The sequence below is a fragment of the Pipistrellus kuhlii genome, unplaced genomic scaffold (assembly GCF_014108245.1).
Source record: "Pipistrellus kuhlii isolate mPipKuh1 unplaced genomic scaffold, mPipKuh1.p scaffold_m20_p_117, whole genome shotgun sequence".
NCBI classification, from domain to species: Eukaryota; Metazoa; Chordata; class Mammalia; order Chiroptera; family Vespertilionidae; genus Pipistrellus; species Pipistrellus kuhlii.
Window position 1 is genome coordinate 321,789 of NW_023425424.1, and position 26,049 is coordinate 347,837.

The following is a 26,049-nucleotide window of genomic DNA, read 5'->3' on the forward strand; positions in this document are numbered from 1 at the left end:
GGGCTCTGGTTTGGCTCCACGCACCCCCGATGGGGAGTCTGGGGTCCGACCTCGGAGGACCACGGGAAGGACCCCGGAGCCGCCTTCAGCTCTCACTGCGCCCTTGAGGTGCCCTTGGCGGAGGGCTTGGGCCTTGCTGGGCCTCCATCCGCCTCGGCCCATCTGAGAGGGCTGCTCCTGCCTCTGCTCGGCTGGGAGGGACGTGGGGGGAGCCTTCTGGCCGAGAAGAACAAGGTGCTCACCAGCCCCCGGGCCCCCCCGGCCGACGTGCGCGTCCCTGACCCTCCCACCTGGCCCTCCGAGAGGGCACGGGGTCCTGGCCACTCCGGAGCTCCCCTTCCCCTCCATTCTGGCCCCTCCCCAGGCTCCTCCCTGCCCCTCCCTCTGTGCCCCCTCCGTTGCCCGCCTTGGCCCTGTTCTCTGAGCGCAGCAGATGGACTGGGAGCAGGAACAGGCGGGGGCCACACCGGCAGCGTCGTCCAGGCAAGAGCAGGAGGGGCCCGACGCAGGCACAGGGCCCGTCTCCACTTCCCCTCTGAGACCGCTCCGACCTCCGACCTCCCTGACCTCCCAGGACCTCCCTGACCTCCCAGGACCTCCCTGACCTCCCTGACCTCCCTGACCTCCGACCTCCCTGACCTCCCTGACCTCCCTGACCTCCCAGGACCTCCCTGACCTCCCTGACCTCCCTGACCTCCCTGACCTCTGACCTCCCTGACCTCCCTGACCTCCCTGACCTCCCTGACCTCCGACCTCCCTGACCTCCCTGACCTCCCAGGACCTCCCTGACCTCCCTGACCTCCCTGACCTCCCTGACCTCCCAGGACCTCCCTGACCTCCCTGACCTCCCTGACCTCCCTGACTTCCCATGACCTCCTTGACCTCCCTGACCTCCGACCTCCCTGACCTCCCAGGACCTCCCTGACCTCCCTGACCTCCAGACCTCCCTGACCTCCCATGACAGCCCCTGGGTTTCTGAGCCCGAGGAGGCTGTCATGCCGTTGGGGCCGCGGGAGAACTGGGTCCTGGGCCCCAGCGCCAGCTGCCAGGGGCGGGGTGAGCAAGGCCCCCACACGCTCTCCAGCCACAGCCACAGAGTGTCCTCGCTCTGCCCCCCACCACCCAGCCGCCCTTCCCCCTCCCCACGGAGGCTGGAAGGAAAAGTGAGAGCAACCAGTGGCACTCCGCCCGCACTCCGCCCGCACTCCGAGGGCACGGAGCGCGGGCGGAGTGCCTGGCCGGCCTGGCTGGCAGGAGGGCCTGCTGGGCCGTGGGCCCTCCCCTCCCTTCCCCTCCTCTCTGGCGGCAGAGGCCACTGGTTGCTCTCACTTTTCCTTCCAGCCTCGGCCCACACCGTGGCTAGAGCTTCCGCCCGCAGGCCGGAGGCCGGAGGCGCATTTCCCCCCACGGGCGCCACCTCTGTGCCGGCTCTCGGTCCCGGGCCTCCGTGGGGCGCGTGCGGGAGGCAGCCAGTCCGTGTCCCTCTCACACGAGGCTTCTCTCTGGCTGTCCCTTCCCTCCGGTCTTCCTGAAACCGGTGGGGACTGCGCCTCAGGGGCGGGTCAACAGCATCAACCTGTCCCCCTCCTTGTCCAGCTGCTCATGATCCACCCTGTCAGTGGCCCCGTGTAGCCGGGTCATCAGCCCCCCTCCCTGCCCCCGGCCATGCCTGTGCACCCGAAGAACAGGGGGGACCTCACACTTTGGCTCCTGTGGTGTCTCCCTTCCCCCTGCCCCCTGCAGCCTGCCCCTGGGACCCAGCTCTGCTCCTGCCCATTCCCGTGACAGCCGTCTCCATTTCCTCGTTTTTAAAAAGGTATTTGTATTAACTTCCGGGAGGAAGGGAGAGGGAGAGAGAGAGGAACATCCATGAGGAGAGAGAGTCATGCTGCCTCCTGCACGCCCCGCACTGGGATCGAGCCCACAACCCAGGCCTGTGCCCTGGCCTGGAACTGAACCCTGACCGTGTGGTTCACAGGTCGGCGCTCTGCCCCTGAGCCCCGCCGGGCCCTCGGGCCGTCCTGGTGCAGCGCGTTCCCGGTCTGGCAGGATTTTGGTCTCTGTGGTGACGTGGGCTCCGCCATCCATCTCCTCCGAGACATTGGGGTGGAAATGCGACCAAACACTAATAGATCAATACATTTAAATTAGAACTTTCAGACACTCAATAACTGTATTTACAAATTAATAAAGCACCTCGGAGAAAGGCCCCCGCTCCGATATTTAGGGATGCAGTTAATTCTTCCATTGATCACCCCTTCTTTTGGCGGATGGGCTGTGGGCAGGGAATTATTACCTTTTTAAATTATTTTTTTATATTGATTTCAGAGAGGAAGGGAGAGGGAGAGAGAAACATCCATGGTGAGAGAGAATCATGGACCGGCTGCCTCCTGCACGCCCCCCACTGGGGATGGAGCCCACAACCCGGGCCTGTGCCCTGACCGGGAGTCGAACCCTGACCTCCTGGTTCACAGGTGGACGCTCAGCCCCTGAGCCACGCCGGCTGGGATTCCTCTTTTCTGCGATCCCTGTGTGCAGACCCTGAGGGGGTGCGTGCTCTGGTCCCACCCGCCCCTTACTGTCGCCCGGCCGGCCGGGCCCGTGGGGGGGGGAAGGGCGGCTGGGTGGTGGGGGGCAGAGCGAGGACACTCTGTGGCTGTGGCTGGAGAGCGTGTGGGGGCCTTGCTCACCCCGCCCCTGGCCGCTGGCGCTGGGGCCCAGGACCCAGTTCTCCCGCGGCCCCAACGGCACAGGGGGACCCGCGCCCCCTCCACGCCTCCTGCCGCGCCTGCAGGCTGGGCACACGCGCCTTGAGGCCGGTGGGTCCCACACGGAGGCCAGGGGCCGTTTGTCACCCGCGCTGACGGGGGCCCGGACTCCGGCGATGACACACTCCGATGAGGTCAGACGCTCACATGGAGGGACATTTGTCGCTTCTGTCGTTAATCCCCGCGGAGAAAGAGCCGCAGACACTAATGGCCGCTCCCCGGGGCCTGGCGGGAGGTCTCGGCCCCTCAACCTCTCGGCCCCGTGCAGGGGCCAGGGCCGCACAGCCAGCCTCGGGGAGGGCTGTGGGGGAGGCCAGGCACCTGATCCCTGGGATCCTTCCCTGTGCACCCCAACCCTTCCCCTGAGAGACCCAAAACGTGGTGACCTGGCCGGGAAGTGGGTGCTGAGAGGGCGGGGAGGGGAGAGGAGGGGAGGGGAGGGGAGAAGCAGGACGGGGCGGCTGCAGGTTTTCTGCGGGGCATGGGGGTGCATGTGGCCTCTTGCTCACCCCAAGTGAAGGCCAGGAGCCCACAGGCACCCATGCAAGGACCTGCTGTGTGCATGGAGCCCCCCGCAGGCCTGGTGCAGAGGGTCCTGTGATGGCCTGAACCCCCAGAAGCACCCACAATGGTGGATGGTGAGGGGCACCCAGCGGGCGTCCTGGGAGCTCCGCGGAAGCCCTCAGCTCCTTCCCCCCTCCCTCCCCTGGGGATCCCCGCCCGATGGGTGTCAGCCCGAATGTGCCAGGAACCAGACGGAAACCACAGACCCAGGGGGGCGGGAGGCGGGGCAGAGAGATTTTGCGGTCGAGTCTAAACCAGAAAGGGAGGGCAGGAGCAGCCGCCACGGGGACTTCATTACGGAGACCGCAGAGCGGAGCCTCACGGGCCACGCCCAGGTGGGCTCCGTGGGGGCCCCCGTGGCGGGAGGCCCCATGGGGAGGGCTGGGAGGGCTGGGATTGAACCCCACCCTCGTCCCACCAGGTTCCCTGGCGCCGGCCCAGACGCACTTCCTGTGCCTGGAGGCCCCTGGACGCCCCTCTCTGGAGCCCCCCTGTTTCCAGGTGTCTGTCTCCCGGCCCCGGGGAACTGCTCGCACTGGCTGACATTAACTCCCATTCCGAGAGTGGAAGCGGGCAGAGTCTCTTCTGTATCGGACGGCGGCCAGCAGAGGGAGGAGAGGCCTGTGTGCAGACGGCGCCGGCCTCTCCTCTGTCCGAACAGGAGGCTGGGCGGTGCCCGCGGCGTTCCGGATTGTGGGCCTCAGACACAGCCTCGGGGGCCGAGCCGGCAGCGGGTGCTCGGCCTCAGCGGGTCCGTGGTTTGTTCCCGTGTGGGTCAGGAACCCTGACACAGGGGTGATGGCGTGTGCGACGCCCTCTAGATCACATGTGTCAAACACAAGGCCCGCGGGCCAAATCCGTCCCGCCAGGCCTTGCAATGTGGCCCGCACCGCGCTGTCATCACTGCACTCCGCTGCGTTTCCATCACAATGACAGTTTATGACTGTTCAGTAAACCATTCGGCCCGCGATTTAGGCTGGATTTTAGATTTTGGCCCCTTCTCTGATTGAGTTCGACACCCCTACTCTAGATGCTTGTGGGAGTGTAATTAGCGGACTCACACGTGTAAACGCTCGTTTCCTTAAACAAGCCTTCCCCCACCTTCCCTGCTCCCTTCCACTCGGGCTCAGAAACCCCCCACCACACACACACCCAGGTATCTGTCTGTCTGTCTCTCTCAAAAAATATATTTTTATTGATTTCAGAGAGAAGGAGAGAGAGACAGAAGCATCAGTGATGAGAGAATCACAGATCGGCTGCCTCCTGCAAAACACCCCACACTGGGGATCACGCCCGCAACCGGGCCTGTGCCCTGCCTGGGAATCGAACTCGGGACCTCCCGGCTCATAGGCCAGCATCCAGCCACGGAGCCACGCCGGCCGGGGGACTTACGCCCTTCAGACGTGGGCTCCTCTTTCTCAGCACCTGCCCCGAGCCCGCCGGCTGCTGCGTGCCCCCGGCCGGTGCCTCTGTGCTCCTGTGGTGCTCCGCGGTGGGCCGGGCCGGTGTGACTGCACCTGCAGCCCGCGGCCGGCACACGGCTGCCACGGATGGCGGCGCCTGTGTGCTGCGTGCAGTAGGCGTGCGCTTTCTCTGGGACACGTTCCCCTGTGAAGGCTGGACCAGGCGGGGAGTCTGTGTTGAAGAAGTGGCGTTAGAAGAAGTTTAAGTTTAAAAAATGTGGCTCTCCAAAGCAATGTCAATTGTTGTGCTGTTGACATTTGGCTCTGTGGACGGATGAGTTTGCCGACCTCTGTCTTGGAAACGTCTGCTCACGCCTTTACCTGCGTTCTGATGCTTCCCTGTGTCCCCCTGTCAGTGCTCAGAGACCTTTGCACACACGTTAGCTGAGTCCCTTGCAGGTGCAGGGTGTGCAGGCAGCCCCTCTCAGTCTGTCGCTTATCTTTTTAAAAAATATATATTTTATTGATTTTTTTTTTACAGAGAGGAAGGGAGAGGCATGGAGAGAAACATCGATGAGAGAGAAACATCCATCAGCTGCCTCCTGCACACCCCCCACTGGGGAGGTGCCTGCAACCAAGGTACACGCCCTTGATCGAACCGAACCTGGGACCCTTCCGTCCGCAGGCAGGCGCTCTATCCACTGAGCCGCACCGGCTCAGGCTATCGCCTGTCTTTTGTCTGCGCTGGAGGGTTTCCCTCGGAGCAGCGCCGTGAATCACAGCCAGAGCCAGGGACCCTGACGTTCCGTGGTTTTGTTGCTGTGCTGAGCGCCCAGCCAAAGCCGCTGCCGCCTCGCTGCCGGCCGGGCGTTGGGTGCCGGTGTGTGGGGTCTGCGTGCCTTTGTGAGTAAACGTTGTGTGAGGCACGAGGTGTAGGTCAACGCTCGCTGTTTTATCTTCCTACCTGCGGGCTTCCGATCGGCCAGCACCATTTGTTCAGAAAGCCGTCCTTCCTCTGCAAAATTGCTCCTGCCTCTTTCCTAAAAGATACAGGACATCGGGGCTGCGCTGGGCTGCCCGTCAGTCACCGATCGGGGCACCTCGGTCTCTGAGGATAGGAGAGGACTTCAGGGCTCCCCGCCCCCATGCCTCCGGCCCAAACCCCGAGCAGAGGCAGCCCCAGGATGGGGTGCTGCTCCCCCCTCCCCCCCTCCCCTCCCGGGTTCATTCTGCAAAGGAGCACGCGGGAGGGACCCTCCACACCGCCGTCTCGGCTGCGCCCCGGACCGGCTGCTTTTCTCTCTGTTCCCTGCTTCCTGTGCTCGTGTATATTCTCGGATTCAATGGGATTTTTCTAAAATAGATTTTTCTATCACGGGGTAAAAGCCGTAAGTAAACAGAATTATCATAACAATTTAAATAGTAATAAAATATGTTTCCCTGTTGCCATTCAAAGACGGGGAGAGGTAGCCAGAGCAGATGAGAGGATGTGTGTGGCTCCCCGCCCCCCTCTCCCTCAACAATAGGTAAAGAGTTTTCGCAAAAAAGGACTTCAAGGCACGGGGAGAAAAATAGCATATATTGTGATGGGGTTATTTTTATCTTTCATTTTTATGACAACTTATTTGTACTTAAGAGAATCTTCCCAAAGAGTTAGAAGCATCATTAAATAAAGACTGTGAAATGTGCAATATGGCTTATTTATTTAAATGTTAATTGGTCCAACGAACACTTCTAATTAGCTCTGTATTTGCTTAGCAAAAAGTTTTACAGATTCCGATTGTGAAGAGCAGCTATTTTAAGCCGGGGAGCATGCTGCAGCCTCGGCCATGATTTTTCTATAGTTCTCAGCCCTCGAAGGCACAATTTAATTTTTCATGTATGCATACCAGCGACGGTAAACACTCGCGAGTGTAAAGAACCTTCCTTAATTAGCTGCACAACAATTAAAGGATTCACAAACTAAATTGAACCCTGTCTCGGTGCTTACGAGCTGGATTCTACCACCTGTCACAACAGCCCCGCGTTCAATCTGTTATGCAAAATCATTATAGCGCCGGGCGGAGGGGGGGGGGCCGGGGGAAGCGGCAATTATTTCTTACTTTTCTCCTGAATGGGTTATTTTGGGTTATACTGGTGGCAGGCTCATTGACGCTAACCTTTGGAACGCTCCAGCGGCACAATGCTCGCCAGGCAGGGCCAGCTCGGCGGCCGCCGAGAGGGCCGTCTCGGCCTCCGAGGAGGAAGCCGACTCTGATTCTTGGTGGCAAACAAGCTGTTGGGCCTCTCGCCTCCGTCCCGCCGCCGCCCTGCCCCCGCCCAGGCCCCCGAGCAGAGCCGCAGGTGCAGGCAGACGCGCAGGGCGCCGTCCCCAAAGCAGCCTGGTCAGACGGTCTCACCAGCCCAACTGCTTCCTGGAAGAAGATTATGTTTAATTTTTGAAAATGAAAACAAAATTTTTTTTTCATTAAAATTAAAAAAACACGCCCATATTTTTATTGATGTCAGAGAGGCAGGGAGAGGGAGAGAGGGATAAAAACATCAGTGAGGAGAGAGAATCATGGACCAGCAGCCTCCTGCACGCCCCACACTGGGAATGGAGCCTGCAACCCGGGCCTGTGCCCTGACCGGGAATCGAACCCTGACCTCCTGGTTCTTACATTGCTGCTCAGCCCTCCAGCCGGGCCGTTTTTAAAAGTTTGATTTGAGCTCTGGAGGCTGGTCGAGGGGCAGCCTTGCCCTCGTCCTCGCAGAGAGAAAGGCAGCCCACACCCAGCCTGCCCGCAGACCTCTCTGCGGTTGGGGAGTGACCGTCCACGTTGGGGGTGCCTGGCAGCGAGGGAGGACCAGGACGGGGCTCCCGTGCAGAGCCCGCCCCCTGGCAGCCGCACCTGGGGGGGCCCTGGCGGTCCCGTCCGGAGCAGCTGCCTTGTGGCCCCGCAGACGCCCTCTGGCCCGAAAACGGAGAAGCGGCTGGAGAGCCAGAGGCTGCGGCCGGGCCAGAATGGTTTCCTGGTTGCCTTGGCTTCAGCGGGGCCTCGGATGCCTCTGACCACGGCCGGGGGCAGTGTGCAGGGTGGGCGCTGCCTGGGCCTCGCTGCTGAGACCAGCCCTCGGCCGTGCCCGTCGGTTCCAGGGGGTTGGTGCCGCCTGGTTGGAGCTCAGGGCCCCATGCTGAGTGCACGGTGGGCCAGAGGCCTTGCTGCCCTGAGCAGCCTCCTGCCCTGGGCCAGGCCGCCTCCTCTGACCCGGGAGGTCCCCGGTTCTGGGTGCAGCTGGGTCTGGGGCTGGGTCCGGGGCTGGGGCCGGGGCTGGGTCCGGGGCTGGGTCTGGGGCTGGGTCCGGGGCTGGGTCGGGGCTGGGTTCGGGGCTGGGGCCGGGGCTGAGTCCGGGGCTGGGTCTCTGGCTGGGTCCGGGGCTGGGTCCGGGGCTGAGTCCGGGGCTGGGTCCCGGACTGGGTCTGGGGCTGGGTTTGGGGCTGGGTCCTGGTCTGGGGCTGGGTCAGGGCTGGGTCCGGGGCTGGGTTCGGGGCTGGGTCTCGGGCTGGGTTTGGGGCTGGGTCCGGGGCTGGGTCCGGGGCTGAGTCCGGGGCTGGGTCGGGGGCTGAGTCCGGGGCTGGGTCCGGGGCTGAGTCTGGGGCTGGGTTCGGGGCTGGGTCTCGGGCTGGGTTCGGGGCTGGGTCCGGGGCTGGGTCCAGGGCTGAGTCTGGGGCTAGGTTCGGGGCTGGGTCCTGGTCCGGGGCTGGGTCCAGGGCTGGGTCCGGGGTCCTGGACTGGGTCCTGCACTGGCTGTGATGGGAGCTGCCGCCTCCGGGACAGGCTGGCGCACAGTAGGCTCTCAGTAAACATCCGCTGAGTCACCGCGTCGGAATCTCCTCTTGGCTGCAGAGCTCCTGGGAACCGGAGGGGAATTCGGCGGCCTAATCCCTCCAGCCTTTCTCTTCCCGCGCTGGCCGCAGTCTTTGTCCCAGCTGCTCCCGCCGCCCTCACCACCGGCCGCCTGCTCCCCGCCCTGCCCCCCCCCCCCCCCCCTTCCCCGAGGCTCACCCCGCAGAGGACACGGCACGTGATGGCCTTCGGGCGCCTCGCCTCGGGGGGCCCAGACTGGTTCGGGGGCTCCCCCAGGACACAGGGGGCGGGTGCAGGGGGGGTCCTCTCTGTGGGGCTGCAGCGGGATCTGGGTCTCATTCACTCTCGTGTCCAGCTCCCTCGGCCTCAGGGCTGCGGGGGGCTGTGTGGTTCCGTGGGCAGACGTGTGGACGTGGACACCATGTCAGCGATACGACCACTGGCCGGGGGCCTGTGGGCAGGGGCCTCACTGTGGGGCCTGCGTTTCCTCCCGTGACGTGTGTGAGATGCTAGTCACTGTGGTGAGCATTCCGGGGGCACGGAGGACGGGCTCACGTGCAGACGTGTCGGGGGCCGCCCTCACCGCCGTCCCCCTGGCTGCTGCCCGCGCGGCTCCCCGCTCAGAGCCAGGGCTGCCGGTCTGAGAGCTGTCCAGGGACCAGTCATGTCTCTGGCTTCAGCCTGCCACCCGGACCCCTCAGACATCACCCCGTTAAATACTTCCCTCCGGTACCCATCGCATGCCTTTTCCAGGCTGTGGCCTTTTCTCCGGGAACTAAAAAGTCATCACCCTCTTCAAATGCCATCAAAATCGTCTTGACCTCCAAGGAGGACTGTGAGCTGCCCTCTCGCCTGCCAATTTCAGCAGCTGAGAAGGATACTGGAAAGAAAGGAGGAAGCAAAGGAGGAAAGACCTTACGGAGGACTATCATCTGAGTTACAACATGTTTGGTTTTCTTTTTGCTTTGTTAGTTATCTTTTCATCCATCCATCTGCCCATCCATCCATCCATCCATCTCCCACCCATCCATCATCCATCCATTCATTCATCATCCACCCATCCATCATCCATCCATCCATCATCCATCCATCATCCATCCATCATCCATCCATCATCCATCCATCCATCCATCATCCATCCATCATCCATCCATCATCCATCCATCCATCCATCATCCATCCACCCATCCATCCATCCATCCATCCATCCATCCATCATCCATCCATCATCCATCCATCATCCATCCATCATCCATCCATCCACCCATCCATCCATCCATCCATCATCCATCCATCATCCATTCATCATCTATCCATCATGCATCCATCATCCATCCATCCATCCATCCATCATCCATCCATCATCCATTCATCATCTATCCATCATGCATCCATCATCCATCCATCATCCATCCATGCATCATCCATCCATCCGTCCATCATCCATCCATGCATCATCCATCCATCTATCCATCCATCCATCATCCATCCATCCATCATCCATCCATCCATCCATCATCCATCCATCCATCCATCCATCCATCATCCATCCATCATCCATCCATGCATCCATCTATTCACCCATCATCCATTTATTCACCCATCCATCATTCATCATCCATCATCCATCATCTATCATCTATCCATCCATCCATCATTCATCATTCATCCATCCATGTATTTATCAATATCTTTCTATCCATCCATCTGTGGTGTCTAGAATGGTGCCTGGCATAGAGTACTTGCTCAATAAATACTTGTTGAGTAGATGAATGAATGAATGAACAAATCAAATAAAATCCAGAGGTTTCCATGTGGAGAGTTTTCCCTGTCAGCAGCCCCAGCAGGTCCATGAGATTCAGGTGGCCTGACTTCACACCTTGTCCTGCGGAGAAGGCCCTCAGGACCCCCTGAGCCTGCAGAGCTGTTCCCCAGTGTGGCCATCCTTCCTGGTTTTCTTCTCCGCGTTCCTGGCTCCTGCCCCGCCAGCCCGCCCCACCGCCCCGCCCTCGGCAGCCGGTCCTTTAAAGGGCAATCCCATTGCACTTTAATGAGCAGCGTTCTGATGAAAATCATTTCAGATAAATCTTTGTACACATTCTTAATCACTTCCTCGGGTTTAATTGCTCGGCGTGGAGTAAAGGGAATGCACGTGGAGCCGCCTGATTACCTGTTGCCAAATCTCCCTGCCCTTTAGGCGTGTTATGTCAGATTATTACCTGCCCCCAACCCACACAGATTATAACTGCCCTTCCCACACGCTCTGCCCATACTCAGTATTACTCAACAAAGCCCTGCTAACTTAACATGTGACTAATGCGACTCTTCGTTTCTTGAGCTTAATATATACACGTATCTATATTTTATGCGGTTATCAGTCTATATATATATATATATATATATGTATAGCTGTCTCTCTATAACTATTTCTATCCCCGTCATCGATCTATCTCGGCATCTATCTGCCTCCCTTCGATGGCATGTCTGTAGGTCTTCGGCGCGCCACCTGGTTATGCCTTTTACTGCCCCGTGTGGTTTCCTGGGATGTTTGAATTTTTCCTTTGAATTGTAGGATCTCTCCCTGCGCCAGAGGTTTTGACCCTTTGTCTTTTACATATCCTGCAAGTGTTTCTCCCAAGTTTCTCACTGGCTGTTTAATTTTGTACATGGCATTTTTTAATGAGATAAAGGGATTTAGAGATCAAATCTTTTAATCTATTCCTTTGCTGCCTTTTGTGTCATGCTTTGAAAATAATTTCCTACCCCATTATTATATTAAGATACTCCTCAATTCACCTCCTTATGTATTTATGGTCCGATTTTTAAATATAAATCTCTAATCCATTGAGTATTTATTTTGATGTATATTACTAGGGCAAGGTGGTATCTACATGCATTATACATGTATGTACTTAGTCATGATTTGCTATTATGCATGAGATTTTAAATTTATATTTTCCAACTCATATAAAATATAGAGGAAAAGCATATTTTGTTTTGGTTTTATATAAAGAAAATTTGTTTAAGAGTCACATTAGAGAAATATGGAATACAAAATTGAAGTCTTTAAATTTTTTTAAATCGTTATTATTATTTTTATCACCATTTACTCCCTTCCCCCTCCCCTTACCCTTTTCCAGCTCCACCTACCTTCCTTTGTCAGTGTTGTCCATGTCCATGAGTTCTTTATCTTTTTCTCTCTCTCAATCCCACTATTTCTCCCTCGGCACCTTCTCCCACTGCAGAGCTGTCTGCCTGCTCACTGAGTGTCTGTCTCTATTTTGCTCCTTAGTTCAGTTTGTGCATTAAACTCCACCTGTGAGTGAGATCATAGGGTACTTGTCCTTCTCTGACTGGCTTACGTCACTCAGCATAATGCTCTCCATGTCTTCTCATGCGTCCTTCCTTAAAATTTACTTTTGTCACATTTTCCAGATGAATTTGGGATTTCATGTGCTAAGTTTGGTAGATATTCCTATCAGCGATTTGACATGGATTTGTAGACTAATTGCATAAAACTTACATATTTACCACATCGCCTTTCTGTCCATGAACATGGTATACCTATTTACTCAGGTCTTATTTTAACGCCTCCCATCAAGTTTCATTTTTTACTGTATGTAGGTCTTGCCCATTATTTATTATACTTAGTTCTAGGTGTTTAATATTTCCTCTGATAATTTGCTGTTGGTTTACAGTGTATAAGAAAGCAATTATTTTCAGTGTATTGATTTATCTTTGTCATCTTACTGCACATTTACTAATACCAAGGGTTTTCTACCTCCTCCTTTGGATTTTGTGCACACAATCATTTGTAGTTGCTAATAGTGACACTTTTGTCTTGCCAAGAATTCTATCTCCTGCTTTCTTTTCCCATTTTACCAAAACAACTGTGTTTGCACTGGCTAAGACCTTCAGGACAGAGCGTCTTGTTGCCAGCTTCAACAAGAACACATCCAATACCGGCCCATCACAGGCGATGCGTGAGGTAGACTCTTTATCTTTTAATAAATCAGGAGGGTACGTTGGATTTCATCACGTGTCTTTGGGACTTTGTTGATATAATATTCTATAGGATAGTAATATGGTGGATTTCTAGGATTCCTGTTGGTGAATGAGTCCTGAATGATGGGACTCGGTTGTGTGTTTTTTGTTGAGGAATTATTAAGAGGCTGCAAGGTTCGTTTCACTAATATTTTATTTAGGCCGTTTGCACGGATGTTTGTAAATGAGATGCCCTCTGGCTTCTGTGGGGGGGAGGGGCAGCGGCAGAGTGCTCTCCCTTTCATCATTCTTCTCCTCCCGTTTTCCTCTGCTCCTCCCCTCCTCTCCTCCCTCCCCCTCCTCCCCTCCTTCCCTTTCCTCCCCCAACTCCTCCCCTCCCTCCCCTCCTCCCCATCCCCTCCCTCCCCTCCTCCCCCATCCCCTCCCTCCCCCTCCTCCCCATCCCCTCCCTCCCCTCCTCCCCCATCCCCTCCCTCCCCTCCTCCCCCATCCCCTCCCTCCCTCCTTCCCCATCCCCTTCCTCCCTCCTCCCCCCTCCCCTCCCTCCCCCCTCCCCCTCCCCTCCCTCCCTCCCCCCCCCTCCCCCCCCCCCCCCCCCCCCCATCCCCTCCCTCCCCTCCTCCCCATCCCTTCCTCCCTCATCTCTTCCCCTCCCTCCCCCTCCTCCCCCATCCCCACCCTCCCCTCCTCCCCATCCCCTCCCTCCCCTCCTCCCTCATCTCTTCCCCTCCCTCCCCCTCCTCATCTCTTCCCCATCCCCTCCCCCCCCCTCCCTCCCCCATCCCCTCCCTCCCCTCCTCCCCATCCCTTCCTCCCTCATCTCTTCCCCTCCCTCCCCCTCCTCCCCATCTCCTCCCTCCCCTCCTCCCTCATCTCTTCCCCTCCCTCCCCCTCCTCCCCATCTCCTCCCTCCCCCTCCTCCCCATCCCCTCCCTCCCCCTTTTCCTCCTGATTCCCCTTTTTCTTCAAGAATGGACCAGGGGCCTTCCATGTCCCCGGGCTCCGGGCCCGTTTATAGACACGGAGGCCCATCCCGCTGGAGGCCTCAGGAGTGATAAGTCTGAAACGGTCGGCCTTTTTTTTTTTTGTAATTTCTTTTGGATGTAACTGCCCATTATCTTTTAAATTTTTGTTATGATTATGATTTTATTCAGGTATTTAACATCTCCCAGAGTCATAGCAGATCCTTTTATTAGATAATCGTCCATTTTAATATAGATTTTTAATGGGATAACGTTGTTTTGTATTGTATTGTGATTTTTAAGTCTTCTTTGTATCTGATTTTATTTCCCTTCCTCAGTCCTGATGTCGGGTGTGTGTGTGTGTGTGTATATGTGTGTGTGAGTGTAAGTGTGTGTGTGTGTGTGTGAGTGTGTGTGTGTGTGTGAGTGTGTGTGTGAATGTGTATGAGTGTGTGTGTGAGTGAGTGTGTGTGTATGTGTGTGTGAGTGTGTGTGTGTGTGAGTGTGAGTGTGTGTGTGTGTGGTGTGTGTGAGTGTGTGTGTGAATGTGTATGAGTGTGTGTGTGTGAGTGTGTGTGTGTGTGAGTGTGAGTGTGTGTGTGTGTGTGAGTGTGTGAGTGTGTGTGTGTGTGGTGTGTGTGTGTGTGTGTGAATGTGTATGAGTGTGTGAGTGTGTGTGAGTGTGTGTGTGTGTGAGTGTGAGTGTGTGTGAGTGTGTGAGTGTGTGGACCCCAAAACCTGGGCATGTGTACTAACTGGGAATCGAATCGGCGACCACTGAGCCGCACCGGCCAGGGCTGGAATGAAAAGCTTTCTGTAATCGGCGGGAAGGTGAGCTGGTTCCCATTTATTCTGCATTTCTCACGGAGGCCCCTGTGCATTGCGACCCTCGCTGGCCACCGCAGGGGCTGTCCGGCTGAGGGAGATGCCTGCTTCGGTGTCCAGGGCGACCTCAGGATGTGCAGGACGCTCCTTCCCCCCATGGAGCATCCGGGTCACTGTGCGAGGCCTTTCCCGCTACCTCCCCTGCGTGTCCCCGACAGCCCGCCACCCCCTCAGCCGCCCCAGGTTCCGCCAGGATTTAATAACGCTGCTCCCGTTTTATTTATTTTTATAATTACCTTTAATTTAGAGCATGCGATACAAACTTCCATTTAGGGTAATGATATAGTTTTCTCTTAAATGCATTAAAGTAAAAAATAGTGAATTAATTAAAAGGATATTAGCGGGGCACGCTCACGGCAGAGGGGGCCTTCCTTCGCGAAGGAGCTCAGGCGGGGCGCGGGGGGCCTTCCCGCCCTCTGCTGTACTCGCTTCCCCACGGAGAGGGGACCTGAGCTCGGGAGTTCGGGGCGCCAGGGAGCAGGGCTCCTGGGACACAGGGACCCAGAGGCTGGACATGGGCCGAGCCTCAGGGACAGTCCCTGCGGGCACAGGCCTCCCTCACGCACATCAGAGCCCGATGCCTGAGAAGGCTCTCGGGCCGGCCCGTGTGTGCTGGGCCCTGCCTCCCCGCACCTTCCCCTGCTCTGACGCCGCCTGGCACTTCCTGTGCTCCCGCTGCTCTCGGTTTGGCACCCGGAAATGCATCCAGGCTCCTTGCCACAGCCCTCGAGTGCCCAGCGTGGAGAGTAGGGGTGTCGAACTCAATCAGAGAAGGGGCCAAAATCTAAAATCCAGCCTAAATCGCGGGCCGAATGGTTTACTGAACAGTCATAAACTGTCATTGTGATGGAAACGCAGCGGAGTGCAGTGATGACAGCGCGGTGCGGGCCACATTGCAAGGCCTGGCGGGACGGATTTGGCCCTCGGGCCTTGTGTTTGACACATGTGGTGTAGAGGGTGCTCGTTCACTCATCCCATCCACCTACCCACCCATCCATCCATCCATCCATTCATCCACCCATCCACCCACCCATCCATCCACCCACTCATCCACCCACCCACCCATCCATTATCCATCCATCCACCCATCCATCCATTATCCATCCATTACCCATCCATCCACCCACCCATTATCCATCTATCCACACATCCATCCATCCACCCATCCACCTACCTATCCATTCATGGATCCATCCATTCATCTATCCATCATCCACCAACCTATTCATCCATCCATCCATCCATCCATCTTTCCATTACTTATCTATCCATCCATCCACCCATTTACCTACTTATCCATTCATGGATCCATCCATTCATCTATTTATAACCCATACATCATCTATCCATCTATCCATCCATCATTCATCATCCATCCACCTATTCATCTACCTCTCCACCTATCAATCATTCACCCACTCACCTATCCATCCATCCTTCCATCCATCCATTGTCCACCCATCTACCTACCTATCCATTTATCTATCCATAATGCATGCATCACCCATCATCTGTCCATCTATCATCCATCCATTCATTGATGCATGCCTTTACCCCTCCATCCCCTCAGTAAGCATGGATTAGAGTGCTCTGTATATTTCCCAATAAGAAGTTAAACAGAAGTGCTGGCTCCAGGGATTGGGCAATGACAGGGAGATGCCGTCACTGCCATTGCAGTTAGTGGGGAGGCTACTGGGGAGCAGAAATGGGACTGTGGCCGCTCTGCATCAGGTGGAGGGAGGGAGGGAGGGAGGGAGGGAAAGAAGGAGGGAAGGAGGGAGGGAGAGAGGGAGTGTGTCCGTCTGTAGATCCTCTTCCTCAGTCACGCTGGGCACCGGCTGCAGAGTCCGGGGCGCTGGGGGGAACAGCAGTTGCCGTTTCGTAGATCAGAGGTTGCAGGTGCTGGGCCCCGGCCAGCTGTGTCCCTGGAATGAGAGTCGGGCCCTGCAGAGCCGGCCTCCGGGGCTCACCGGGCAGGGCTTCCTCCCGGGCCCCACAGGGCCAGGCCGGCAGCCCCAGCCGCGGAGGCGGGCCTGGGGCAGGGGGAGGGAGGGAGTGCGGGCAGGTGGGCAGTGGACCAGCGGTGACGAGTGGCAGACCCAGCCTTCCGTCAGGTGCATGAGCCTCTGGAAGGAGAGCCAGGTCTGGGGCTCCCCCATCTGGGGCTCCCCTGGGCCTGGCCCGCCTCCCTGTTGCTCTGGGTGCCCTTGGGGGGCGGGGAGGACCGCCCTGGGGCACCTGAGGAATTTCTGGCGCCACCCCAGGCCCCGGGGATGGCTGAATCATGCCTGGCTGTAGCTCACCTGCACTCGCCTTTCGACATGCCCCCTGGTCCAGGAGACCTGTGACCCTCCGCCCTGCTTCCCAGACCTTATCCTCCCTGCTCTCCCCCCCCCCCCCCCCCCCCCCCCCCCGGCCTCACGCTCCTCATAGGTTCCCCATCTCAGCAGCGGACTCGGTCGGCTGTGTCTGTGGGGCCCTCCTCCCGGAGCCACCTCAGAGGCGGGAACCCGGTCCTGCTGTAGACCCCTCAGTCCGCCCACGTCCTGCCACTTGAGGCACGACAGGTGTCATTCACGATGGCCTTACCTTCCAGATCTCCCACCGAGCTGTCAGCTGGCTTTTTAATTTTTTTATTTTGGTAGAAAAGCAAGAGTTTATTGAGCACAGCACACATATACTTAGGAGAGAGAAACAAGGAAGGACATGGGAGGAGGAAAAGAAGGAGGAGCAGGGGGAGGAGCAAGAGGAGGAGGAGAAGAAGGAGGAGGAGGAGGAGGAGGAAAAAAAGGAGGAGGAGGAAGAAGAGGGGGAAGAGGAGCAGAAGGAGGAGGGGAAGGAGAAGGAGGAAGAAGAGGAATAGGAGGAAGGAGAAGGAGGAAGAGGAGGTGGAGGAAGAGGAGGAGGAGGAGGAGCATGAGCAGGAGGAAGAGGAGGGGGAGGAGAAGCATGAGGAGGAGAAGAGGAGGAGCAGGAAAAGGAAGAAGAGAAGGAACACTCACCAGGAATTGCCTGGGGTGCCCTGAGCCTGTGTGGGACCGGCCGCTGACCACGTGCATTGGAGAGAGTGAGGGCCTGGGCTCTGTCGGCAGTCCCTCCGGGGAAGGCGGGGCAGTGGACAGCTCTCCCCACCCGGACTCCCCTGGTTACCCCGTGGCTGCCACGTCCACAGCCCGGTCTGAATGGCATGTTGTCATTAGCGACCGCAGCCAGCACTTAGCCATGTCTGGCCCAGCTCGCAGCATCGCCCGCACGTCAGTTCGTCCGTCACCTCAGGAAGGTCCCTCGCTGCCTTCCTGCCGAGCTATGGCTCACCCTCCGGGCGCACAAACCCTCGGCGTCCTGCCCCCGGGAGTGTCTGCGATGGGATCGTTCGGGGGCCCACGTCGCCGGCGTGGGTCGTGGGAGACGGAGAAACAAGGTCCTTGCTCAGCACGGGAGCTCCGGGCCAACACACGAGCGTGAAATCGCCAGCTTATTTTTGTCGCCGCGTTTACCGCTGTTTAATGGCCCTGAAAAGTCCGCCGGTCCGCGCTCCGTGCCCGGGGCAGGAGCGGATTGTGCTGATGGGACCTGAGCCCGCCAGCGGGAGAGGGGCCGCTGGAGGCCATTGTGCGCCCGGGTCAGGGGGCAGGCCGGGTCCGGCGAAGGCCGAGGGCGGCGTCCCCCGGGAGGGGGTCCGTCTGCGGCCAGAACCTGGGCGCGCAGCTCTCCGGCCGGCCGCAGCCCTGCGCCCCTCCTGCCAGGCGCCGGCCTGGGGGCTGCGAGCTGGGCGAGCTGGGAGGCGGGCCTCCCCACGCCGATAAAAAAGGAATATTTGGCTGTGCTTGGCTAGTCAACAATATTCCATTTTTTAAAACCCAGCTGCAATGGCAATTTTGAGTCATTTTATTTCCCCACCACTCTTCTTCATGGTGCGCGATAAGACCCTCGCTGGCAAGATCTATATTTTTTGGACGATTCGTAAGATTACTTTTCCCCCCTTCCTCCTGTGCTAGCAAAACGGAACCGTGTTTTGTGTAAAATGCATTTATACTCGTTGCAGCTGGCATCTCTGGGGCCGGCTGGTTTCCGATGCCCTTCCGAGGGAGGGTGCCGTCCGGGTCTCCATCGGAGGAGCTGCCGCAGGAACCGCCGGGCAGCGGGCGCTCCGGTGGCTGTGGTGATGAGGCGGGGGGCTGGGCGATCTGGGTGCCCGCCGGTGGGTGCCCTGGGCCAAGGCACCCCCCCGGGAAACGGTCGTGGCGTAGGTTCCTCGGAACCTGCAGCCCCAGAAGCTGTCCTGGGGCCCCACATGGTGGCGAGGCTGCCATGGCGGCCGGGACTCAGGCCCCGCTTGGTTCTTGGTAATTTTTCTTTTTTAAAAATATGTTTTTATTGATTTCAGAGAGGAAGGAAGAGGAAGAGAGAGAGAAACATCCATGATGAGAGAGAATCATGATCAGCTACCTCCTGCACAGACTGACTTCATGGGCACACACACACACACACACACCTGTGCACACACTCCCTACACACACACCTCTGAACACATTCACCAGCATGTGTGTACGCACATGCACACACACTCACACTTCTGAACACACTCCCCCTGCACGTGTCACACACACACACACATACACACACACACACACACTCATACACCCTCACACCTCTGAACACCCTCCCCCTGCACACACTCCATACACACACACACACACACACACACACCCCCACACACACACTCACACCTGTGCCCACAGCTGTGCTGTTTCTCCTCCCCCTGAACTTGGCACCCTGCCTCTCAGGAGCCTTTTTGGTGCTTCCTGTCTTCGGTGGCCGTGCCCTGGCCCCTGGCTGGCTGGTCACCCGGGGTGAGTGAGTGCTGGACGTGGGACCTGGCGGCTGGAGGCTCTGGGTGGACCCAGCGTTGAGGCCCAGGCCGGGCGGGCGCCAGCCCATCCTGCCGCAGCCGCCTTGGCCCGGCCAGCTCCCGGCTCCCTTCTTTCCAGGAACACCCTCCCCTGCACGCAGGCTGGCGCTGGCGCTGGCCGGGCTGACCCATCTGGGCACCTGCTCCTGGCACTGCAGGCCGGGTCCCCGCGGATCTGGCTGACCGTCTGGCCCGGCCCTGCCCCCGGGGCTCTGCTCCTGCCTGGCGTGTCTCCTGGTGGGCTGGCCCTGCTCAAACCCTCGTCCCCGTGGGCCCCCTGAGACCTGGCCTCTGCCCCCTGGTGCCCATGGGCACCTGGACAGGAGGGCTGGTGGCAGCGGGGTCTCCCCAGGGGGCAGCCCGAGGTCCTCGGCTCTGGCGCGTCTGACTGTGGGCGCTGGTGGGCTTGTGCGAGGCTGAGTTTGGGGCCCCTGAGGGTGGGGCTCATGACCCTGGGCTGTGTTGAGATCTGCTCACCCCCCTTCGGCGGGCCGCACGGAGCCTGCGGTGAGCCAGCGCTGTGCTCGCCTGGGACCGCCTCTGGGACCAAGGCCCAGGGACCTGGCCTCACGGGAAAGCAGCTGCTCGCCGGACGCCGGAGGGTCCACGCCAGACTCCCCCGGCGCTGAGCGCTGTGAGGGCGGGTGGGGCCGGTCTGCAGAGGGACGGGGCATCGGCCTCAGACACGGGGGCACAGGGACATGTGAGCCGGGGCCCGAGTCAGAAGAAAGACGCTCTCCGGCCTTTGCTGGCTCTGGAAGATTCTGCGTTCAGCAATGGCACTTGACCAGCTGCACAAAGGGTTTTTAAAAAGCTTTGTTGGTTGAAAAAGGAATTTCAAGTGAAAGAGCTGCGTACCCAGGCCTCCCGGGAAAGGCCTGAGCGTGCGTCCGCGGCCCCACGTGCCTGAGGGCGGTGGGCGGGCCTCCCCCACCCGCTGGTCTGCTCGCCGGGTGGCAGGGACAGCGCTCAGCCTCCCGCCCTCCCCGGACCTGGCCGCAGCCTGGAATCGGCCTGTCTTCTGGCCGAGTGTCTGCGGAGCCGGCCAGCGGGCAGCCCCTGGCGCGGGCCCTCGCGTTGGCTCCGGACTTCGAGAACTTCCCTGCCCGCCGGTGCCCTCGGGGCTGGGATCCGCATTTGATCAGGAGAGGAGTGAGCGTGGCTCAGCCGGGGGAGGCGGTGCGCCTGGGAGGGGGTGAGAGGCTGGGCACATGGCCCGGGTCCTGGAGACCTCAGCCAGGGCTCTGCACCTGGGCCTGTCCCTCTGTGCCCGCCGGCGGACGCCAGGACTGCCGGGCCGGCAGCCATGTCTCTGAGGGCCTGCACCGGGCCTGGCACGTAGGGCATCTCGGCAAGTTACTGAGATGCACGACTCACCACAAGCAGTCACTCCTTTGGACCGGTCTCCAAACTGGGCCTTTAAAAAAATAACAATAATAATAATTTTTTAAACAATTTGACTGCCACCAGGACAGGTGATGGCCAATTGGAAGGTCTCCTGCTGCAGGTGGCATGGCAGGCGCCCCATGGCGTCCACATGAACACGCGGACCTGCACCACGCTGGCGCTCTCTGAGGTGTCTGTGCCTCCCTCCCCCCTGTGCCCCACGGCCACCCAGCCCAGCCGGTCTCCCCGGGGCCTGCTGGAGACCCCCCACGCCGCACCCAGGCTGCCCGGCGGGCAGCACACCCCGTGGCACTGACTGTGCGTCCTCCACACCCGGGCTCTGACCCCAGGCCCGCTGAGGAGTCAGGGGCCGGGCACCCGTCCTGGCGGGGGGTGAGCACCACGCGGGCCCGGCTGGCTGGCCGGGACATCCAAACGGCGGGGCCCGCCGAGGACGGCTGGCAGCTTCGTTCCGGGGCAGGAAGCGGGTCTGGGCTCCTTGGGGGCCGTGGGCGGGGGGAAGCGGGGCTCTGGAAACAGGAGGACCCAGGCGTGGGCTCCTGGCCTCCCAGAGCGGAATTCCCGGGGGCTTGCCGTGGGGCTGGCTCCCGCACCCCTGCCCGCACGGCCTGGCTCCACGGCCCTGCCCCGGCTGGAGGGCGGTGAGGCCGGTGCTGGAGGGCGGCGGGGCCGGTGAATGGCCCTGCCCCGGCTGGAGGGCGGTGAGGCCGGTGACAGCCTGGCCCGCGCTGCGCGCTGGTGTTTAACAAACGGCTCCGCGTCCTCATTCTCTGCAGAGCTGCTTCCGCAGGTGCCATCTGTACTCATTACCGGGTATCGGGAAAGTTATTAAAAACGCTCAGCCTGGGCGAGAGTTGCGATGGCGGCGGCGCCGGCCTCTAATTGGTCTTTATCTAGTTCTCCCAACGATCGCCTTAAGCCCCGCGCCCGGCCTCGGAGACGGTGAGGCCGAAGGACAGGGAGCCAGCGCCCCACCCACACCTGTGCCTCCTCGGCGACCGCGTCTCAGCCAGGAGGCCGTGCGGCCGCCTCGGCGGGCACAGCTCCCCGACGGCACCCTGACGGCGTTCCGTGGCCTCAAGGGTTAAACCCTAATCTCCGAGGTTTGCAAAGCTGCTACTAGCAGTCTCCTTAAAATTTAATATACCTCGTTAATGCTTCCTTGCAAACACTGAAGGATTTTTATGATTATAATCATGTGTTACAGCACCTAGCACTGTTTCTAAGCAGCATACTAATCAGCTTAATGAGATATTACTGCACTTTTTGTTGACTAAAGCAAAACCCCTTTTATTGTTCCAAAGCCTGTCCTTCGCTTTATTCCCCCCCAAAACATTATCTTGTTTTATTACGTATCGGTAAATATCATGCCATGGGGTGTTTTTCTTTTTCCTTTTTTTTTTTTTTTGACCAAAACATGAAATAACCCCTTTCATCTCAGAGTGGTGAATGCATTGGCGTGGGAACCAGAGCTCGGAGGGAGGGGGGCAGCCGTTCCGCCCCGGGGCCGACTTTGAACCCAGCCAACAGGTGTGGGTGTCCCGCGAGGGAGGAGGGGGCAGGAGAGAGGCTTTCCCACGCTGACCGCCCCCCCCACCCCCCCCCTCACCCCATGTGTTATATTTCAGGTAATGAAAAGTGGTAAAACATTAATAATTGAGCTGAGAATGAGTAATTGCAGTCAGCAAATAGGAAATACGAGGGAAGACGATGCATTGCCCAAACAAATGGGGGGACCAGAGCCATGGTGCATCGTTGGCATTGAATAATTCATTTTTTAAAATTATTATTGTTTTCCAGTCTCATCCCCCGAGCATGATGGTGCCGAGGCGGGGCCGGGACCGCCCGGTTCCGCGCCCCATCTGACCTCTCTCTCCCTCTCCAGGGATGGAAGAAGCCAGCCTGTGCCTTGGAGTGTCCGCTGCCGCCACCGCCGCCTCGGCCGACGCGGAGCCCCGCCGGAGCGACCCGGTCCTCAACGGGCAGTATGCCATGAGCCAGAAGCTGCACCACATCACCGCGCAGCTGGGCCAGGCCTTCCCGGACCTGCACCCGCGGCCGGGCGCCGAGGACAAGCCGCCCGCGCCCCTCGATGACCAGGCGCACGTGGCCCTGGGCGGCGGCCCGGGCCTGGGCGGCCCCATGGCGCTGCTGGCCGGCCCGCTGGGCCGCGACCTGGACTCCGGCCTCAACGGGCGCGTGGACCTGCAGCAGTTCCTCAACGGCCAGAACCTGGGCATCATGTCGCAGATGAGCGACATCGAGGAGGACGCGCGCAAGAACCGCAAGTACCCGTGCCCGCTGTGCGGCAAGCGCTTCCGCTTCAACAGCATCCTCTCGCTGCACATGCGCACGCACACGGGCGAGAAGCCCTTCAAGTGCCCCTACTGCGACCACCGCGCCGCGCAGAAGGGCAACCTCAAGATCCACCTGCGCACCCACAAGCTGGGCAACCTGGGCAAGGGCCGCGGGCGCGTGCGCGAGGAGAACCGCCTGCTGCACGAGCTGGAGGAGCGCGCCATCCTGCGCGACCGGCAGCTGCGGAGCAGCCTGGCGCCCGCGCGCCCGGACCTCAAGCCCCCGCCGCCCCACGGACACGCGCACGCGCAGCCCGCGCCCCCCGCCGCCGCCGCCGCCGCCGCCGGCCACCTGGCGCCCCCCGCCGCCGCCCCCGGGGCGCCCGACGCCGCCCGCCCCGCGCCCTCGCCCAAGCCCGCCGCGGGCGGAGGCGGCGCCGCGCAGGAGGAGGCCGCGGCCCCCGCCGCCGGCTTCCGCTGCACCTTCTGCAAGGGCAAGTTCAAGAAGCGCGAGGAGCTGGAGCGCCACATCCGCATCCTGCACAAGCCCTACAAGTGCACGCTGTGCGACTTCGCCGCCTCGCAGGAGGAGGAGCTCATCGGCCACGTGGAGAAGGCGCACATCACGGCCGAGTTGGCGCAGGGCGCGGGCGGCGCGGGCGGCGGCGAGCAGGCGGCCCACGAGTTCCGCTGCGAGGTGTGCGGGCAGGTGTTCAGCCAGGCCTGGTTCCTCAAGGGCCACATGCGCAAGCACAAGGACTCCTTCGAGCACTGCTGCCAGATCTGCGGCCGCCGCTTCAAGGAGCCCTGGTTCCTCAAGAACCACATGAAGGTGCACCTCAACAAGCTGTCCGCCAAGGCCAAGGCCCCCGGGGAGCCCGCCGCCGACGCGCCCGCGGCCCTGGGCGGCCTGGCGCCCGAGGCCCACGCCACCCTCTACTCCCGCTACCTGTCCTGCCTGCAGGGCGGCTTCCCGGGCCCGGACAAGGCCGGCCTGGGCGAGCCGGGCGGCCAGGGCCCGCTCTACAAGGCCGAGCTGCCCCCGAAGGGCAAGGACGTGCTGGGCAAGCTGCTGGCGCCCATGGCGGGCGGCGGGGCGCACGGGGCCGCCCCCGAGGGGGACAAGCACGCGCTCCTCGGCTGCCTCAGCCTGGTGCCGCCGCTCAAGTCCAGCTGCATCGAGCGGCTGCAGGCGGCGGCCAAGGCGGCCGAGATGGACCCGGTGCACAGCTACCAGGCCTGGCAGCTCATGGCGCGCGGCGTGGCGGCCGAGCGTGGCTTCCTGCCCAAGGAGCCCCCGCTGCCGCGCGGCCCCGAGGAGGCGCTGGCGCCCGCGGGCGTGCTCTTCGACAGGGACAAGCGCGAGTACGTGCTGGTGGGCGCCGACGGCTCCCGGCAGAAGGTGCCCGCCGACCTGCTCCCCGGCGCCAAGGCGGCCGGCCCGCGGGACCCGCTGGAGGGCGCCCGGGAGTTCCTGGCGCACGGGCTGGGCCAGGCGCTGGACTACCACCTGCAGGGCCCCGGCGGCCTCAAGGACAAGCCCACCGAGTGCCCGGACTGCGGCCGCGTGTTCCGCACCTACCACCAGGTGGTGGTGCACTCGCGCGTGCACAAGCGGGACCGCCGGGCGGAGGAGGACGGGCCGCACGCGGGCCTGGAGGAGCGGCGCGGCTCCGGCAGCGACCAGGAGTCCCAGTCGGTGAGCCGCTCCACCACGCCCGGCTCCTCCAACGTCACCGAGGAGAGCGGGGCCGGTGGTGGCCTCTCGCAGACCGGCAGCGCCCAGGAGGACAGCCCGCACCCCTCCTCTCCGTCCTCCTCAGGTAGGCGGGCCGGCGGGCCGGCGGGCGGGCGGGGGGGGGGGGCAGCCGCCGGCGAGGGCCCTGCCTGCCCAGGTGCCCAGGGCCGGCTTCTGCACAGGCCTCGGTGGGGGTGGGGGTGGGCCTTTTCCGCTTTTCAATGTCAGGTCTGAGGTCAGCGAGGTCAGGGCCGAGGTCAGCATGGCTGGTGGGCGCGGGAGGACCTCACGGCCTGTCTGTCTGGTGGAGAGAGGCTGCCATTGTGGCCCTTGGCCGTCCCCGGAGCCCTGGCTCCCTGCAGTGTCTCAGACCCTCCTCCTGTGTGGTGGGGTGGCCCTTGGGCACGTTCGCCCGCGGGGCAGACCTCTCCCTGTCATTGCCCTCCCGCCTGACCCCCTCATGGCCTGCCCCTGCTGGCATCCTCTGCTCTCCAGCGCCCGGGGGCCCTGAGCCCACTCCATCCATCCACAGACGTGAAGGTGCCAACTCAGACCCTCCTTGCCCTGCCCCCTGTGACTGGCTCAGGATGGCTCCCCCAGTCTTCCTCCCCGGACCAGGCGTGTGGGGCCCCTTCCAGAATCGCAGCGTGCCCCCCCCCGCCCAGCTCCTCTATGGCAGGAAGGCATGGAGCTTTGACTGATGTGCCAGTGCCCATCCCGCCACGCGCCGTGTGAATGGGCGATGCGGCCTTGGGGTCCAACACAGTGAAGCAGCAAATCTGTCATCAGAACATCGGGAACACGGAGGCTTCCTGGCCCATTTGAAGAACACACACACACACACACACACACGCACACGCACCTACACACACGCACGCATGCACCCACACACACATATACACATGCACACACGCACCCACACCCACACCCACCCACACACATGTACACACATACCTGTACACACACATGCACATGCACATACACACAAATCCTTGTACCTCCCAGGGCCGAATCTATTATAAGTGGCCACCTGGCAGGCGGGCGGCCCCTGGCCTGGGCCCAGCCCTCGGCTCGGACGGGCAGGGAAGTTCTGCCGAGACCTTCCTGAGGAAGGCGCTGGCTCACGCCGTCCTCGCTCCGCAGCCTCACAAATACCCCGTTACTAATGGCAACATTGATTTCTGCAATCAGCCATTAAGCCCGGAAAACAAATGGCGGCTCTGGCACCTGCACGGGAACGGGTGGCAGCGGGGGCGGGGC

The 26,049-nt window shown here is 60.4% G+C and overlaps 1 protein-coding gene across 2 annotated transcripts in view; it reads left to right on the forward strand.

The window, feature by feature from the left end:
• Positions 1-26,049, forward strand: part of ZNF536 (zinc finger protein 536) — a 90,112-nt gene that overhangs the window by 17,682 nt on the left and 46,381 nt on the right. For both annotated transcript variants that reach the window (XM_036432733.2, XM_045579823.1), the window contains exon 2: positions 22,640-24,874. In XM_036432733.2, the coding sequence (XP_036288626.1) occupies positions 22,642-24,874 (2,233 nt within the window). In that variant the 5' untranslated portion in view covers positions 22,640-22,641. The remainder of the gene's footprint in view (positions 1-22,639; positions 24,875-26,049) is intronic.